This window comes from Hibiscus syriacus, unplaced genomic scaffold (genome assembly GCF_006381635.1).
Source record: "Hibiscus syriacus cultivar Baekdansim isolate YM2019G1 unplaced genomic scaffold, ASM638163v2 tig00111640_pilon, whole genome shotgun sequence".
In the NCBI taxonomy this organism is placed as follows: Eukaryota; Viridiplantae; Streptophyta; class Magnoliopsida; order Malvales; family Malvaceae; genus Hibiscus; species Hibiscus syriacus.
The window spans coordinates 744,790-760,551 of NW_024063142.1; the positions used below are offsets into that span (position 1 = coordinate 744,790).

Sequence of the window (15,762 nt, forward strand, 5' to 3'; positions counted from 1 at the left end):
TTTTTGTTTGATTTTAGCACCCATCGTTAAAAACTTAACGCATTAAGTATCTAAACTATCAGTTTTAATCCGTTTTAGTACATAAACTTTTCACTTGTTTCAAAATTTAATGTTAATTTTTAACAATATATTAAAATAAAACAAAAACTAAATTTTATATGTGTTTTTGAAAAGATTGAAAGTTTAGGTATTAAAGTAGACTAAAATTGATAGATTAGGTACTAAACATGTAATTTACCCTAATATTTATTTTTTATTCTTTTTATTGGCTCCAAACATTCTGCATATTTTTAGTTAGGTGTGGCTTAATTAGCATTGAACTCTGTAAGGGCAATCCTTGGGGGTCTTTGAGGTACAAGGTACAAATAGAAATTTCCCGCTTTGGCATTTACGTTATTGCCATTATGTTCCTCTTTCGAATTTGTGTCTCAGCTTCTTTTATAGTAGCCGTATCAGCTAAGTAAAATTATAAAGGGTAAGTTACACGGTTTCTCACTCCACTTTACTCTTTCTTCTATTTTGCTCACCGAAATTTCAGTTTTTCTAATTTGCTCACTATACTTTACATATTGAATCATTTTACTCACTCTGTCATTAATAGCGTTATGATGTGGCACATGAATCAAAATGATGCCTTTTTGAAAAACTCAAATATACTCTAAAACAACGCTGTTTTGGTGAGTAAAATATGAGATAAAGTAAAGTTTAATGATTCATGGTGTAATTTACCCTTTTTCCTTTTATTCTCCAATTTCTCTCTACCGTCCACCATCGACCGCCGTAGATGGTGGTCGTTCGGTCCCAATTGGGATTGGTCTCTTCGCCTCGACCCCTGAGTCCGAATCTGGTGTTTGTTTCAGTAGAAAATATCTCAAAACACGTGAATTTGGACTGAAATGTTTCGGTTTCCACACTCTCAATATCAAATTCGTGGACTTCGGAACAACTTCCGACAAAATGGAGGTCGGATCCGAACTCACGAAGTCGAGACGAAGCGACCCATCCAAATTTGGGACCAAACAGTCATCATCTATGGCGATCAACGGTGGTCAGTAGTGGTATCTGGCCACATTCTGTTTTTATTTTATTTTTTAAATTATTTTATATTAAATAATAATAATAATAATAATAAATACCACGTTAGAGAGAAAACAGGGGAGTGAGCAAAATGATTTAATTTGTAAAGTTCAATGAGTAAATTAGAAAAATTGAAAGATCGGTGAGCAAAATAGGAGAGAGAGTAAAGTAGAGTGAGGAACCGTGTAATTTACCCAATAAAAAAATTTCTTTTAAAAATGATGTCCTTATAATAAATTCTTGTCAATAATGATTAAAAATTTCTTGCATCACCAAATAAATATTGCACCCAGGAAAAAAATAGTGTTGATACAATCATACACAATTAATGATCATACACAATTAATGGATGAACATATTATACTATCTTTTCCAAGTAGAATAAATTAAAAAAAATAGTTGTCCTTTGTTTCCATATGTAATGGGGTAAGGGGAGGTAAGATAATAGGCTGTGCCTCTAACACCAGGTTGAGAGTAGCTTCCGTAGAAGACCTCCGAATTATAAAATGACCTCTGTGAGACTCGATCCCACGATCTCAAGGTTAAGAACCTTGTGCTCTACCAATTGAGCTGGATAGTCATCTCTTAAGTAGAATAAATTAGCTGACCCTTATTCTCATATGTAATGAGGTAAGGAGAAGGTAGGATAGTAGGCTGCCCCCAACGCCAAGTAGAAGTGATATACATTTTAGGTGTCAATAACCAACCATAGTGCCCCATTTTCCTTGATGCAAAACACCCACTTTTGTTTGTTCGTATCTGTCCCAACAGAGAGACGCAAAATCGAAGTACACAGGATACAACTACAAAAAAATATAGTAACAGTTACAGACATTGTTTTTGCTACTAGCATAATACATCTGCAAACCAGAACCTGCATGAGCTTACACAATCTTGATCGAGTATATGACACAAATACACTCGTACATTTTTCTTGAAAGGCACTCGTACATATTTGGAACATCATATTTTTATATTTATGTTCGTATCGAGATACGTATCGAACCTGACAGAGAATGGCCTAGGGTTCTTCCTTTTACTCTCCTCTACACATGCCAGGCCAACAAAAACTTTGGCATATGTATCAAATATATATATGGTGCTATATGTTATATAAATCCTTTCTCCGTTTACAAGTTTTTCTTCCGTCAACAAGGATCAGAAGTCCAAAGCTCTGCGTTTTTAACCTTTGAGACACTCTCCAGCACTTCAAAGGGGATTACATCACCAATAACAACTACCCTTTTGTTTTCCAGGTCTACTTTATACGAGCTCACTCCTGCATTTCATGGGACAACATGTAGGTACATTACAGTGACAATAATAATCAAAAGGGAATCTAAATAGGTCTCTCATTGCTTACCATCCATCTTTGAAATGTGTTTCTCAACTTTTCTTGCACATCCATGGCAATGCATGGAAACCCTCAGTACCACCGTCTGTAGGCTCAAATAAATGAAAGGAAAGTTACTCGACTGTAAAATCCCTAAGCTTTCATTTTCCATTTGTTTCTCTTTCAGGGAATGAAGCAAACATTTGGAGATGTAAAGGAATATTACCTTAGGCTTAAGCTGAAAGGCCAAGGTCTGATTGCCAGACACAACGTCTTTCAATTTCAGCAACTGGTTTTTTTCAGATGTTACCAATGGTTTTTTCTCAAACTCGTCATCCAAGGTGTTCATGCAGAAACAAGAACAAGAGCTTGAAGACAGATATAAACAATCAAGCATCTTGCCAAAACTGAGTTTCCCCATTGCTCCCAGATGTTCAAACACAACCAAGACAAAATGTAATCTCCTTGACCCTCACTTAGGAAACTGAAACACAGCTACATAACCAAATGTCCATCTTATAGGAAGAAAATCAATCAAAAGAAATCATGTTGACAGACCCCAACACTATGATCATATAAATGTGTGCAGGGAGACAGAGACGGAAAGCTAGAGGCCAAATTTTATCTGGAATAGCAAAAGCTAGACAGAACCCAATGAAGCTATTGAAGAAGAAATGAACCCTCCAAGCAAGCAGAGTTTTTCATGTGGTGAGGCACTAATAACGACAGCACGCATACACATGAACACGAAAAATTTACACACACTATACAGGTTGAATGGGATTGAGGGATGAAAGAAGGGTACGTTCATGTGAGATTTGCAGTTGGTTTAGAAAGTGAGAGTTGCTTCACTCTTTCATTTGAACTATTGTTTTTTATCTTGAAAGAAGCAATAATATTCACATGATATAAAAAATATAAAACATGGGTCATGCTCACCAGCTCAAGAAATTGCCAAGAACAAACCTAAACCAGGCATGGCATGTGACGTTTGCTAAGAAATTATTAATCAGAAGAAATTTTTATAGCCAAAGATTGGATAAGCATCTTTAGTCATGTACATTACCTTAAGCATGCATTGCTAAACTTGAACAAAACAATCTTTGATTATCTAACTATTGAAAAATACGTTCTAATGTCTATCTAATGATGCTTATATGTAAGTAGAGATTAAGGGTATATGATTGATTTGATTAGAGGTGTTTAATCAGAGGGAGATGGGTTGGGATGGATGTAATAATTCAAAGAAAACAGTGAGTGAGTGGGTTGAACTTGCTGACAGACTTGTCTTCATCTCCATTCCTTTCAATATCAATAGACAGAAGATGGGGACAGGCGACATTGAATTATTATTGGATGATTGAATATAATATTAGGTACTAGTCTATATCATATATCGTTTATTTTATACGATATTAATGGAACTATTCTCTAACAGGTTGGTCCATGTGATGATGGCTCCTTTCAGTGGGAGGAAATGAACGTATTATTGAAAATAAAATTTGAGTGGTGAAGTCGTGTACTCATGTGTGTTGGCCTCACCTGACCTTTGGGTATGCAATAAACCAAAATTCCATTTGGAGGCAATATATAGTAATATTAATTTCAATGTGGGATGAATGTGGCATTACATAATATAATGTTGTTTAAGAAGCATGGGCTCATCCAAAGCAACATTTCACTCCCTTCAAAAACAAAAAGAATAACATAATTTTTTTAAGTAAAACCTAAGTGGAATAATATAGAACATGCAGATCAACCTTGAAATAACTAATAAGCTTACCTAATTCCATGTGATTAAATAGTAAAAGTTTTGGGGGCATTTGCACTGTCCATCTGCAATCGTAATAATATTGTGGACGGTCATGCATGTTGTTAGAAACAACCAAATTATTAATATTATTGTAATCTTTGATAGACACTTCCATAATGAGAAACATTATCCAACTTTCAAATTTGCCATACTTCTTCCAATTCAATTTCATTCATAGTAAATATTAAATCTGTAAAACAATAATTTTATTTAGTTTTTTATTAGTATAATGATTAAAGTTATGTATTTAATAATATAGAATTTGATTTGAATCACTCTATATTAGAAAATTTAAATTCATCCATTCAGTTGGACGCATGACAATGTTACACGTTTAATTACGGATTTTCCTTTTTAATTTTTGAATTTAAAAATAAAAAGAAACTACAAATTGTCACTTTTAATTCTTGCCTTCTGATTCTTGCAACCTTACCAAAAATGTAATTTTCCCTACCATTAAAAGCTCCCTTTACCCTTTGGAAAAAGATAATTCATATCTTTCACCGGTTGCATATTTACAAATAACAAGTGTTTGCAGATTTTAATTTAATATATGTAATTTACTCTATTCCCCAACCCCCTGGAGCCGGGCAAAAGAATTCGACATAACCGCATATACCAAGCACTTTCCCCATTTCAACAATGCTTACTATGTCTAAATATGCTTCAGTTCCATCCCTCTATGTATTCAGAGTAAGACTATAATGGCATTTTGAGCACCAATCAAAACCTTTTTTTTTCAAACAGCTTCACCCGTCGTTTGTCTCCATCTCAATATGACAGGAGCCACCAGCATCCACACTGCAACCACAATCATCTTACTGTACCCGAATTCGAGTAACACGAAGAGAAATAGACACCTCTAGTTCTAGTCCTAGTTCTAGTTAAAGTACTTACAGTAAACGCAGACAGCTACCCATTCATTCACTATCCTGACCCAAGAACTTGTCCAGCCAACATCGATTGTCCATCTGCAAAAGTATAATGAAACAAAACAAACACATATTCACATGTCATCGGATAAGATGTTACCGAGAAGTAAATCAGTCATCGAGAAGATATGTATGGTTCCATTTATTCAGAATTCAATATAAATCAAACTACAAATGCACGAGGGGGAACATACTTTTTAATAGTATGATGAGTATTCCAGCCTATCAGTAGCATTGCGAAGTACATCGCACCGGTGGCAAAAACAAAGTGGAAGAAACCGTAACTGTATGGTACTGCATCTTCAGCACGAACTTCCTTTTTGCTGAACTGCAGCTGTTGTCAGATGCATTCTCGTGGAAAATAAGGAGATAAGAAATAAAACATTTATGATTCAAGCAGAACAAACCTGAAAACATTGAGAATCGATGCCGGTTGAAAATGTAGCAATAACCATAGACAGTAGCGCAACAACAAAGCTCTGAAAGAATTCAGAGAGTTATTATCATGCTCCTGGTAAACTTTACAAGTTACAGTTAAACTTCTAAGAATCTCTTCAAATCATGAAAATGAAAGTATTTTTTTCATTCTACATATCATATTTCGTTACGTTACAAAGTTAAAGAACAAACATCGGTACTTGGGTCAAAAGGTTCAATAGATTTTCAGAGAATGACATTACTATGATGGTGAGCCAGTCTGTCTTGTTTGAAGCCTCTGCCTTTCTGTTGCAACTTTCCCCTGCTGGTTCACTGCAAACACATAAGCTATGAGCTTGTCTAATTGAATTTAACAATAAATTGATAAAATACTTTTGATTCTCATTACTGTTAATTTGTCATATTGGCACAGAAAGTGGGAAGATTATATATTTTCAGTTTTCCTAGGACGATGACGGGATTCAAGGGCATTGCTCAATAGGTCCATTTTTTGTTCGAACACCAATTTCAGTGGTTGCAGTTCATAACCCTGAAATGTTAATGAATGCACTCTGAAAACCATAGAACAGACTAATCTCGATCCAAAAGGCTTAAAAAGTACCTTCGAATGGCACACCAACAGATGAATACCACATAAAGCCCCATGAGCCCTGGAGTTAAGAAGCCAGCATTGATCTGTTTTGCCGAAAAAACGAGGGAATCATGCGTTTGATTCAAAACTGTATTTATGGCATTTGAAGTGAATGGGCAAGGATTGCTCGGAACATACTTTCGCGTGGAGGGAAACACTGGTCATTAGCTGCAGAAGAACCAGCGTCCATGTGATGAAGAAAATGTTAAGAAGGCAGGATGGTTGTGGTGCATACCAGATATACATCATGATGATCCCAATTATGCATATAATATACGCAGCAGTAGCAATTAACATCACATGGATGTGGCTGCAAAAAGGAATTAATATTTAGCAGTATTAAAACTGAAATAATACCGAGAAGTGGTTTAAACCACCATTTTTTTACTTCTAAGAAAATGATTTCCACTCTCAAGAATTAACATAAGTAATGTTCTTTATCTCAGGCTCAGAATCGGACCATAAAAGAGATGAGTCTTACCATCTTTCTGCATTTTTTTCAGATATACAACAATCATTCAGCCATGTAATGAAACTGATTACACTTACGAGCTGAACTAGAAGAAAGACCCTGAAAATGATACACAGAATACAAGATTCAATAAAGTGTAACACAGGAAGCATCTTGAACTTCCCGAACAGACTATTCCGATAAGATTGTACATTGTATTCCATACCCGGCACCAAAATGAGCAATCTCCCCTGTCAGTAAGAGCAACGGAAGGAAAAAGGATGAAGAGAAGGCAACATGTCAGAACATCAATGTTGATCAGAGTAAAATGAAAACTGAAGCTAAAGACCTGGGATTTATTATGGAAAGAGGGCTGAAGAACACAAACCATATATCTGTATGATGAAAGTAGGAATCAAAAAGGAGGTAACTGTCAAAGCAATCCAGAGGCCGAACTTTGCAGACCACCATCCAGAATACCATGAGTCTCTGCAATTGTACATCCTTGGGTTGCCTGCAGTGGAAAGAAACATTACAATATAGAATGCCTAAAATTAAATTAAGGAATAATGCAGTGTTAAAAAATAAGAAAACAAACAAATAAACACTGGAATTACAGAACTATAAATAACGTAGCTTCTAGTTCTTATTTTCTTCATTATCTTTAAGGTTTGAGAAGAGAGCTACTTGGTAAGGCCCTTCTATTCAACATTCTGTTATTTGGCATTCTACATCTAGCTGTTGAGCTCTAAATGACACTATTATCAACAAAGAAAACACACACATATGTATTCATCATAATGAACTGAGGATACAAAACATCCCAAGCTCACACGTAGGACTCCTTCGGCGCCCAAACATCCGCGGCCACCTTGGCAATTCTTCAGTTCTGCAACCACATTCCCACATACGTGCTGATTAACATTATTGACATTACTATCATAGAGCTCTAGCAGGAACAAACTGATGGCAAATACAAAAGCAAGTGTTGTGCAATCCACGTAATATTTTGACAAACAATGCAGATGCAAACAAGCAACTTACTTTCCATTTCAGGGAAGGCATTACGGCCATAATCTCGAACAGCCCAAGCCAGTAAATTCGAAACCAGAAAGATCAAAGCATAGACATATCTAGCCATCCAAGGATTGGAGCCATTCCCGAACTGGCTAAACCACGAGCCATCCTTAAAAACCCATTGCCTCTCATTGCGGCTGTTACTTCCTAAACCACTCTCCATTTCACTTTCACCCTCCACTCTTCATCACATTACAGATTCGTATGTTTACTGTAATGTAGTAAACCAGTCGATTCCAGTCCACCGAAAATCTTGTTATCTACAGTAAAAGAACTAAAGCAATACAATAATAAAAAGAAAGTAACATTAGATAATCATGTTTTGTCCCGGTGGATCCACCTAAATGTCAAAAAGTTAAAACTCCGAAATTTGTGCACATGAAAAAGGGGTTTGGGCTTATAATGATTTGGGATTATAATAAATCGTAAGAAAATTAAACGTGATTAAATTAATTTAAATTATATTTTTGAAATTTTTGCACGCAATTAATCTCTTATATTCTAAAATTTCATCAGTTTATCTATTTGATTAATATTAATCGTTAAATTTAATACATTTTTTCGGATCATTCGATGCGTCACATATTAAAGTTATAATGTTTTCACGCAATAATTTTAAGAATTTATTAATTTTTAATATTTAAAAATTATTTTAAGAAAATACTTATGTCACCAAATAGAACTATATCACGTGAAAATAATATCTCAAAAAAGTTATTAATATTTAATTCTTAAAATTAATTAAATGACTTAATTGGTCTGATTTTTAATTTATAAACTTGTTTGATTCAATTTCTTAATTTAAAAGTTAATTAAATAAAAAAATTCAAAGAGTAACTCTTAACAACCTTAATCCAATAAATTAAAACTACTAATTAAAGTAAAACTAATCAAAAAGAAAAACCATTTCTGATTTCTCATCTGACATAACGTACTGTTACAAGTGCAATAAACAAGAAGCTAAAGAATTGCGTGCAATTCACGGCAAATTTCTACTTTTTCCTTCTCTTTGATGGATTCCAATTTTAAAACCAAACTGATGCAACGATGAAAGAGTGATAAACTTTCGCAGTGGAGTATTACTTGTGGTTCATGCACCATTCAGAATAAGAATTACAATAACAGTCTTGATGTTTTTGTTTCTCTTTGCATGGAAAAGCGTGAAAGGATTAAGAAATCAGTAAAGGAATCTCTGAAATCCTTTTCTCCCCTTGCAAGAAGTCCTTTTTGTTTTGAGCAAACTTCCTAATCCGGTGATTTGATTTTAGCAGAAGCTCAAAACAGGGTTAATGATGTTAACCTGTAACCTTATATGGCTTAATTAACAATTTGCCCCTTAAACTATACTTTCTTTTTGTTCTGATTGCTGTGAAATGAAGGAAATTTAAGATCCTTTCAAAATCCGAAACATTTCTTTATCACCATTTTCATGAGCTTCGAAATCGTTTTATTTCATTTCAGAACCCAATATAAATGTTTGAGCATAAGATTCATAAAATCAAAACGAAAAAAAAAACTGAATTAAAGTTAAAGAGGAATGCAATCAACGAAGAAATGAATGTTTACCTCAAAACATCGCCCAAAGCTTTAAGATCCAAAACAGAATCGTCGCAGCAAACAAAGCAGAGCTTTCTTCATCTCTATTTTCCAGAACCAGAAAACAGAGAAAAAATAAGCAAAGAAAATGCAAACAGAGAGATATATCGCGCGATCTCTTATTTATTATTTGGTTCTTTCCAAATGATGTTTTTAGGGAAAATATAGAGAGATTGCTTTTGGAGAGTTTTTGTTTGCTTTTTCCTTTTCCCGCCGTAAGGTTTATGTAAACGAAAATTCATTATATATTTTTTAAATCTTAAAAGAACACTGAAAAGATACATGTAATTTTATTAATTTAATTCAAAGCTATTTAAAATTTTATTACCATAATTTCAATAAAAATATTACCATAAATAAATTATTAAATCTCCCTAAAAATAACATTTTTTATTTAAAATTTAAAATTAAAAAAATCTTGAATTATAGATTTTTTCATAGGACTATTATCATTATTATTATTTATTTCACATATCGTATATAATTTGTGTATAATATATTGAGGGTTAATGCTTAATTAGCACTCGTTGGTTGAGAAAGTGGGAGCAGCAGATGGCAAAGGAAAATCGGTGTTTATTGATCGACGTTTTCGCTCAAAGGCACAAAAGGTTTTTGCATGTACGTTTAAGATAAATGATAGTGCATGAAATTATCGTATAAAAAATGCTATCTCTGCGTTTCGTTGTTTGGCTGTCGAGAAAAAAATGACTTTGGTGGGAAAATTCATCATTCTTCAAAGAAAGCTTATGTGTTTATATTTTTGCTTTAAGAACAAGGTATTTTATTGGCTCAGGTAAATCTTTTGATTCTGCCTGCTTGCTTAATTGTACACCAATGGAAAAAAAACTATAAATACTAGCAAGGATTTGTATATAAAAACTCAGACATTAATTCACGAGATTAATAAACACAGATCAAAAAAGTATTTTATTTTTTCAAGAGATTTGTATTTAAGTAATGCATTGTTTTTATAATTCAAAAGTAAATTGTGATCAATGTCAGGATTCGTTTGTTTCACTAATAACATTTTTCAAAAAATGTTTTCCGTAAAATAAATTATATTTTCTAAAAAATATTTTCTGAAAAATGTTTTATTTGAAAGATGTTGTGTAAATCATTTTTTTACTAGTTGATAAAATTTTTAGAAATTATTTATTGCAAATATAAAATATAATAAATAATATTTTTTATTATAAAAAATTAATATTATTATTTTAAAAATATTAAAATAATTTATTTAATACTATTTATGCCAATATTATTATTAAAATATTATTTCTATAACTTTATAAATAAAAATATTAACTCTAGTATATTCTATTAAATAAAAAGATGATAAATTATATTGAATATCTATAAAAATATTTTATTTTATTTTATTTTAAAATTATTAATAAATATATGTTAAGGAATTTTTATAATATTATTAGACTATTATATTAATATTAAATACATAAATAAAAGTATTCACTATTAATAATTCAATAATATTATTTTTAACAAATTAATAAATAATAAATTTTTTATTAATGATTTATTATATATTATTAAAATAAGAATAAAATAGTATCGTATATTATTATAATATAATTGAGTATATTATTGTAATAATATTATTATTAAAAATATTAATAAATATATTTCAAATATGTTAATAATTAATTTTTTATTAAAATGATACTAAAATATCATATTAATAATAAAATAATATTATTTTAAGTATTTATAATTTAAAATAAAAAGTTTAAAAAATAGCATACAAAAAATTAAACTGTAAATTATTTTTTCAGAAAATGCATTACTTTTATAATTCAAAAGTAAATTATGATCAATATCGGTGAATATTAATTAACATTTTCACCTGCTTTTGGAGAAGCATGGTGCAAGTTTCATGATAAATTTCCAGCCCACCCACCGCAAGTAATCATTGAACCTATGCTTTTATAATTGGTTTTCTCAGAGAGAGCTGCATCGATAATGATTAACGAAAATGTTTATTTTTAATGTATCAAATTATAATACATTTATATTTCATATTTATTCACGCCTGATATCATTTTCTTTAAAAGAAAAAGGTGTCAATAAATATTTTCCTTATTTAAATTATAATGATTCGTAATTTTCTCTACGTTAACATATAAAATAAGTCGTGGGTATTTAATACCGAAATGGAAGAGCATCAATAAGATTGACAATTGTAGTTTTTTTTTTACGTAAAACTCAATGTATTAAGTTCAGTAAGGACATTGAAAACTTTTAAAGTTCAGTCAACAAAATAAGAGATATGGTAAAGTTCAGTGATGAAATTTGTATTTTACCCTTGTTTTTTTAATAAATTTTTGTTTTTAATTTATAAATGACTAGTGTCAAAATTAAATATGTCAAGTGATAGTAGTATCTCATAAAAAAATTATTAAGACTTAATAATCAAAATTAATCATTTGTTTTAATTTATTTAACTTTTTAGTTTGAGAATTTAATTGATTGTAATATACATTTGTATCGTGACGGATAAAAAAGAAGTGGAAAAAAAAGGACCCAATAAAAGGATAAATGGTCCGAAACGCAATGATAAAGCAAAACAAATGAGATTAAATGGCTTTTTACCATTCATGAAACGGCAAATATGATAGATTCATAGAATAGGGTTCTTTTTATAAATTCTACATATATCCTTCATATTTTGTTTTATTCTTATTAAATTTGCAAATCACATGGAATTTATTCTTTGGACCATACAAAATGGAACTGTCCATATAATACCCAACAGAATGTAAAGAACATTCCTCCCTTTTTTTTAGTTTATTTTCAAAGTTATAGGGCCCAAATCATATAGTTTATGGGTCCAAATGGATAGGTTCATTTGGACAATATATTAGGCCTATTTGTCCTTTTTCATGGAAAGAAATACGATTATCATTAGGGATGTAAACGGGGCAAAGCGAGGGTATATATTCATTCCCTCATCTCAGTATCTAATTAATATTTTCATATTCATCATCTACGATAATTAAAATTTTCAAATCCACATATGCATACGCGGGTATATTTTCAAATTTATCTTCAGGCTTACTATCTAACTAGACACCCACCACTCATTTCGTATTCGTCTGTACTCGCCTATGCTCACTAATTTGATTTAGGAGAAAAGAAAGTCTTCAATTCTAAAAATAGGTTAAATTACAAGTCATGTCCTATAAAATCTTAAGATTTACATAATAATATATAAAATTATACTTAAATTCATAATTGTCCAAAATTTACATGGTGGATAGTTAGTGGGCGGGCGGACGTAGGATGGGTAAGGTCTCAAACCCACTACCTACTTACTATCCACGGCGAGTATAACTTTTTACATCTACACCCGCCCACTACCTACTAAATTTATATCCTTACCAGCCCTAATCGAAACAAGTATGGTGCAAAATCTATGAAATTGTACTCGTCTGCCATCTCTAATTATCATACACATTCTCTTACTATGTATTAAAGAATCTATGCTTATTCAAGAATATAAAAAGATAAACTTGTAGCCCCCAAACTTTTGAATGTTTTAGTTTCATCTCCAAACATTTGAATGACTTTGGGGGTGTTATTGGAACAATTAAAAGTTTGGGTAACATATATAACGAGGTCATAGTTTGGATATGAATTTGAAACATTCAAAAGTTGGGGATGTAACACTTAGATCCGAATAAAACAAAACCCGAAGGGTTTAGGCATCACACGGGACCACCAGAGTGGCTAACCATTTTTTTCTCATTAAAACATTTCATTTTCCAAATAAAGTTTATCACATTAGACAAAATAAGTTAATGGCAGTTAAGTTTACAAACCGGTAGCTCCCACAAATAGTTATCAAATACAGTAATCCAAGTGTTATGACTCAAAGGGTCTATGATAATACATGCCCACTACAATATCCGAAGTCTGGCGATATGCCTGCACCTACTAACCTATGAACGTAAACAATTCCGAGCGCTGAACTATGAGCTCAGTGCCACATAAATAGCTCCACTATACTACATGCATCCATTAATTATGAATACTTAACAAGTTAAGTCATGTTGCAACATAGTGCAATAAACATAGATCATAACATAATGATACATGTCATAATATCATAAGAATAATAATATAATTACCATTATATAACGAAAGTGCCTTAGCACTAATACTAAAGTGTCGCAGCACTGATACAAAAGTGCATTCGCACTGATACTTGTAATACCCAAAATTCCAGCTAGTGACCAAAATATAAATTTCTAAAGTCTAGTTACTAAAGTATAAACTTGGGAAAAATTTAGGGACCAAAGTGTAATTTTAAAAAGTTATGTAACTTGGTCCCATAAATGAATAGTTCACACCCAATGATGATGTTTATGTGGGAATCATATTTTTCGTACGGTTTTTTTATTAAAAGCTATAAAGCGATAAAGTTCGAGAAAATTTCGAATAATTATATCGAATCGAATTTTTTAGATATTTTGAAGGATGATAAGGTAAGGTAAAAAATGTCATTTCCATATCTTAATTTGGAAGGATTAAATGTCGATTATTGGATTTGAGATAAATTTTCCATGTTGAATATGAACCGTCAAATTTAAGTGACTAGATTGTAATTTTTGGAAATTACAAGGGAAAACATGAAAAATCAAGATCTTGATATTCTTGTTATGGATATGATGATGTAAAGGGTCATGTCATGGAGTAGCATTGATGAAATTATCAAGTTTCATTAATGGCAAAATGGTAAATTAATTATAAATGAATTTTAAATTCATTTAATTATTATAAAGCCATGTGTATCATGATAATTATGAGAGAAATTGTTAGATTTTTCAGCTTTCTTCAAGCTTTGGTCGTAACCTTCATTGTAGGTAAGAGATAGTTTTTCAATTTGATTTTAAAGCTTTCTTCAAGCTTTGGCACGAACGATGGTAGAGAGTCGAGCGTTGATGGCGTGACGTTGGAGGCCTCGACGACTTCGAGCAGGGACGAGCAACAATAGTTTCGTGGGTATTTGGGTATGTCTAACGGAGATGAGAAATAGGAAAAGGGGATTGTAGGAACAGATGGAAATGGGAAAGGGTTTCACACGATTAAAATTATAAAATATTACGACGTTTGTAGACACAAATGCCACCATTTATCATTTTATAGCGACTTTTTCTAAAAAATGCCACTAAAGTACAAGTTTGTCGCGACGTTTGTTTAAAAATGCCACTATATATGAAATCTATTGCGGCGTTTTCTAAAAAACGCCATTAAGGTACAAGTTTGTAGCGACGTTTGTTCAAAAATGCCATTATATATGAAACCTATTGTGGTGTTTGTGTAAAAACACCACTAAAGTACCAATTTGTTGCAACGATTGTTTAAAAACGCCACGATATATGTACCCTATTACGACGTTTGTCTAAAAATGCCACTAAATAACTATTTTTTGGCGGCGTTTGTTTAAAAACACCATTAAAGTACTTATCTGTAGCGGCGTTTGTCAAATAAACGCCACTAAAGTACAAGTTTTAGCGGGGTTTGTAAAAAAATGCCACTAAATCATAACATTAATGGCATTTTTCAACAAACGTCGTGATATGTACAAATTTAGTGGTGTTTGCTTTGAAAACGCAGCTACAAACGCCTCTATAATCTTGTTTTGTTGTAGTGGAGTCACTAGTTCAACCATCCACCAACCGTAATACAATATCCATTTTTTTCTTTTTATCTGTCGGTTGCAATGTGCGAATATATTTTTGAGTTAAAAAATATATTTCTCTAAAATATGTTTGTTTTGTCAAAATAAAAATCGTCATAGTTCATTTTAGATTAGATACAACCGAGAAATTATAAAATCATCTTTTTAAAAAATATTTTATAAAAACTCTTTTTAAAGAGCTACTTTTTAATAGCTGTTTAAAATTGAAATAAAATCGAGTTCTTAAGTCAATTACACTTGGAGTAAGTTAATTTCAACCCAAAATACTTAAAACTAGTATCTTTTAAAGTCTCAATTTTGTAAAATTACAAATATAAATTTAATGTGTCATTACTAATAAAAATAAGATAGAAAATAAGAATAGAAATATATACCCAATAGCATAGCAGCCCAAATGCAACTAGAGAGATCCAAATATAGCTATAGAGGCTGGGTTTTTTTTCATTAGAGTATTCGGGTTTTTTTATTTAGCCTATTAGGGTATCTGGGTTTTTATGGAGCTACGATATTTTCTACAGTATTGATGGAACTCGTAACGTCGAGGTGACGAGTTTCAATAAAATATATTTTTTATTAAAATTTATTACATTGAGGTAAAAAGTTTATATAAAAAACATTTTTTTTATTAAAACTCATTACCTCGACGTGACGAGTTCCATACACCGTAGAAAATACAGTAAATCTCAAAATAAAAG

The 15,762-nt window shown here is 31.7% G+C and overlaps 2 protein-coding genes across 5 annotated transcripts; both read right to left on the reverse strand.

The window, feature by feature from the left end:
• Positions 1-1,860: 1,860 nt before the first annotated feature.
• On the reverse strand, positions 1,861-3,548 carry LOC120166580 (protein SODIUM POTASSIUM ROOT DEFECTIVE 3-like). Of its 3 annotated transcripts, none has more exons than XM_039175814.1 (4): positions 3,477-3,548; positions 2,637-2,905; positions 2,441-2,516; positions 1,861-2,356 (listed from the first exon to the last, which is right to left on the reverse strand). In XM_039175814.1, exons 2-4 carry the CDS (start codon positions 2,829-2,831, stop codon positions 2,226-2,228), a joined length of 402 nt encoding a protein of 133 aa, XP_039031745.1. In that variant the 5' UTR covers positions 2,832-2,905; positions 3,477-3,548; the 3' UTR covers positions 1,861-2,225. The 3 variants fall into 3 exon arrangements, with proteins under 3 accessions (XP_039031745.1, XP_039031747.1, XP_039031744.1); XM_039175816.1 differs by lacking the exon at positions 3,477-3,548 and adding an exon at positions 3,079-3,413 and having other exon boundaries at positions 2,637-2,846; XM_039175813.1 differs by lacking the exon at positions 3,477-3,548 and having other exon boundaries at positions 2,637-2,969.
• A 1,178-nt stretch (positions 3,549-4,726) lies between these two features.
• LOC120166577 (probable serine incorporator) lies at positions 4,727-9,500 on the reverse strand. 2 transcript variants are annotated; one of them, XM_039175811.1, is made up of 13 exons: positions 9,319-9,497; positions 7,720-8,026; positions 7,491-7,564; positions 7,064-7,223; positions 6,902-6,926; positions 6,706-6,795; positions 6,363-6,534; positions 6,195-6,268; positions 5,836-5,905; positions 5,563-5,634; positions 5,350-5,483; positions 5,121-5,194; positions 4,727-5,024 (listed from the first exon to the last, which is right to left on the reverse strand). In XM_039175811.1, exons 2-13 carry the CDS (start codon positions 7,913-7,915, stop codon positions 4,963-4,965), a joined length of 1,203 nt encoding a protein of 400 aa, XP_039031742.1. In that variant the 5' UTR covers positions 7,916-8,026; positions 9,319-9,497; the 3' UTR covers positions 4,727-4,962. The 2 variants fall into 2 exon arrangements, 1 of the variants encoding a protein (XP_039031742.1); XR_005519941.1 differs by lacking the exon at positions 4,727-5,024 and having other exon boundaries at positions 5,350-5,478; positions 9,319-9,500.
• Positions 9,501-15,762: the final 6,262 nt, after the last annotated feature.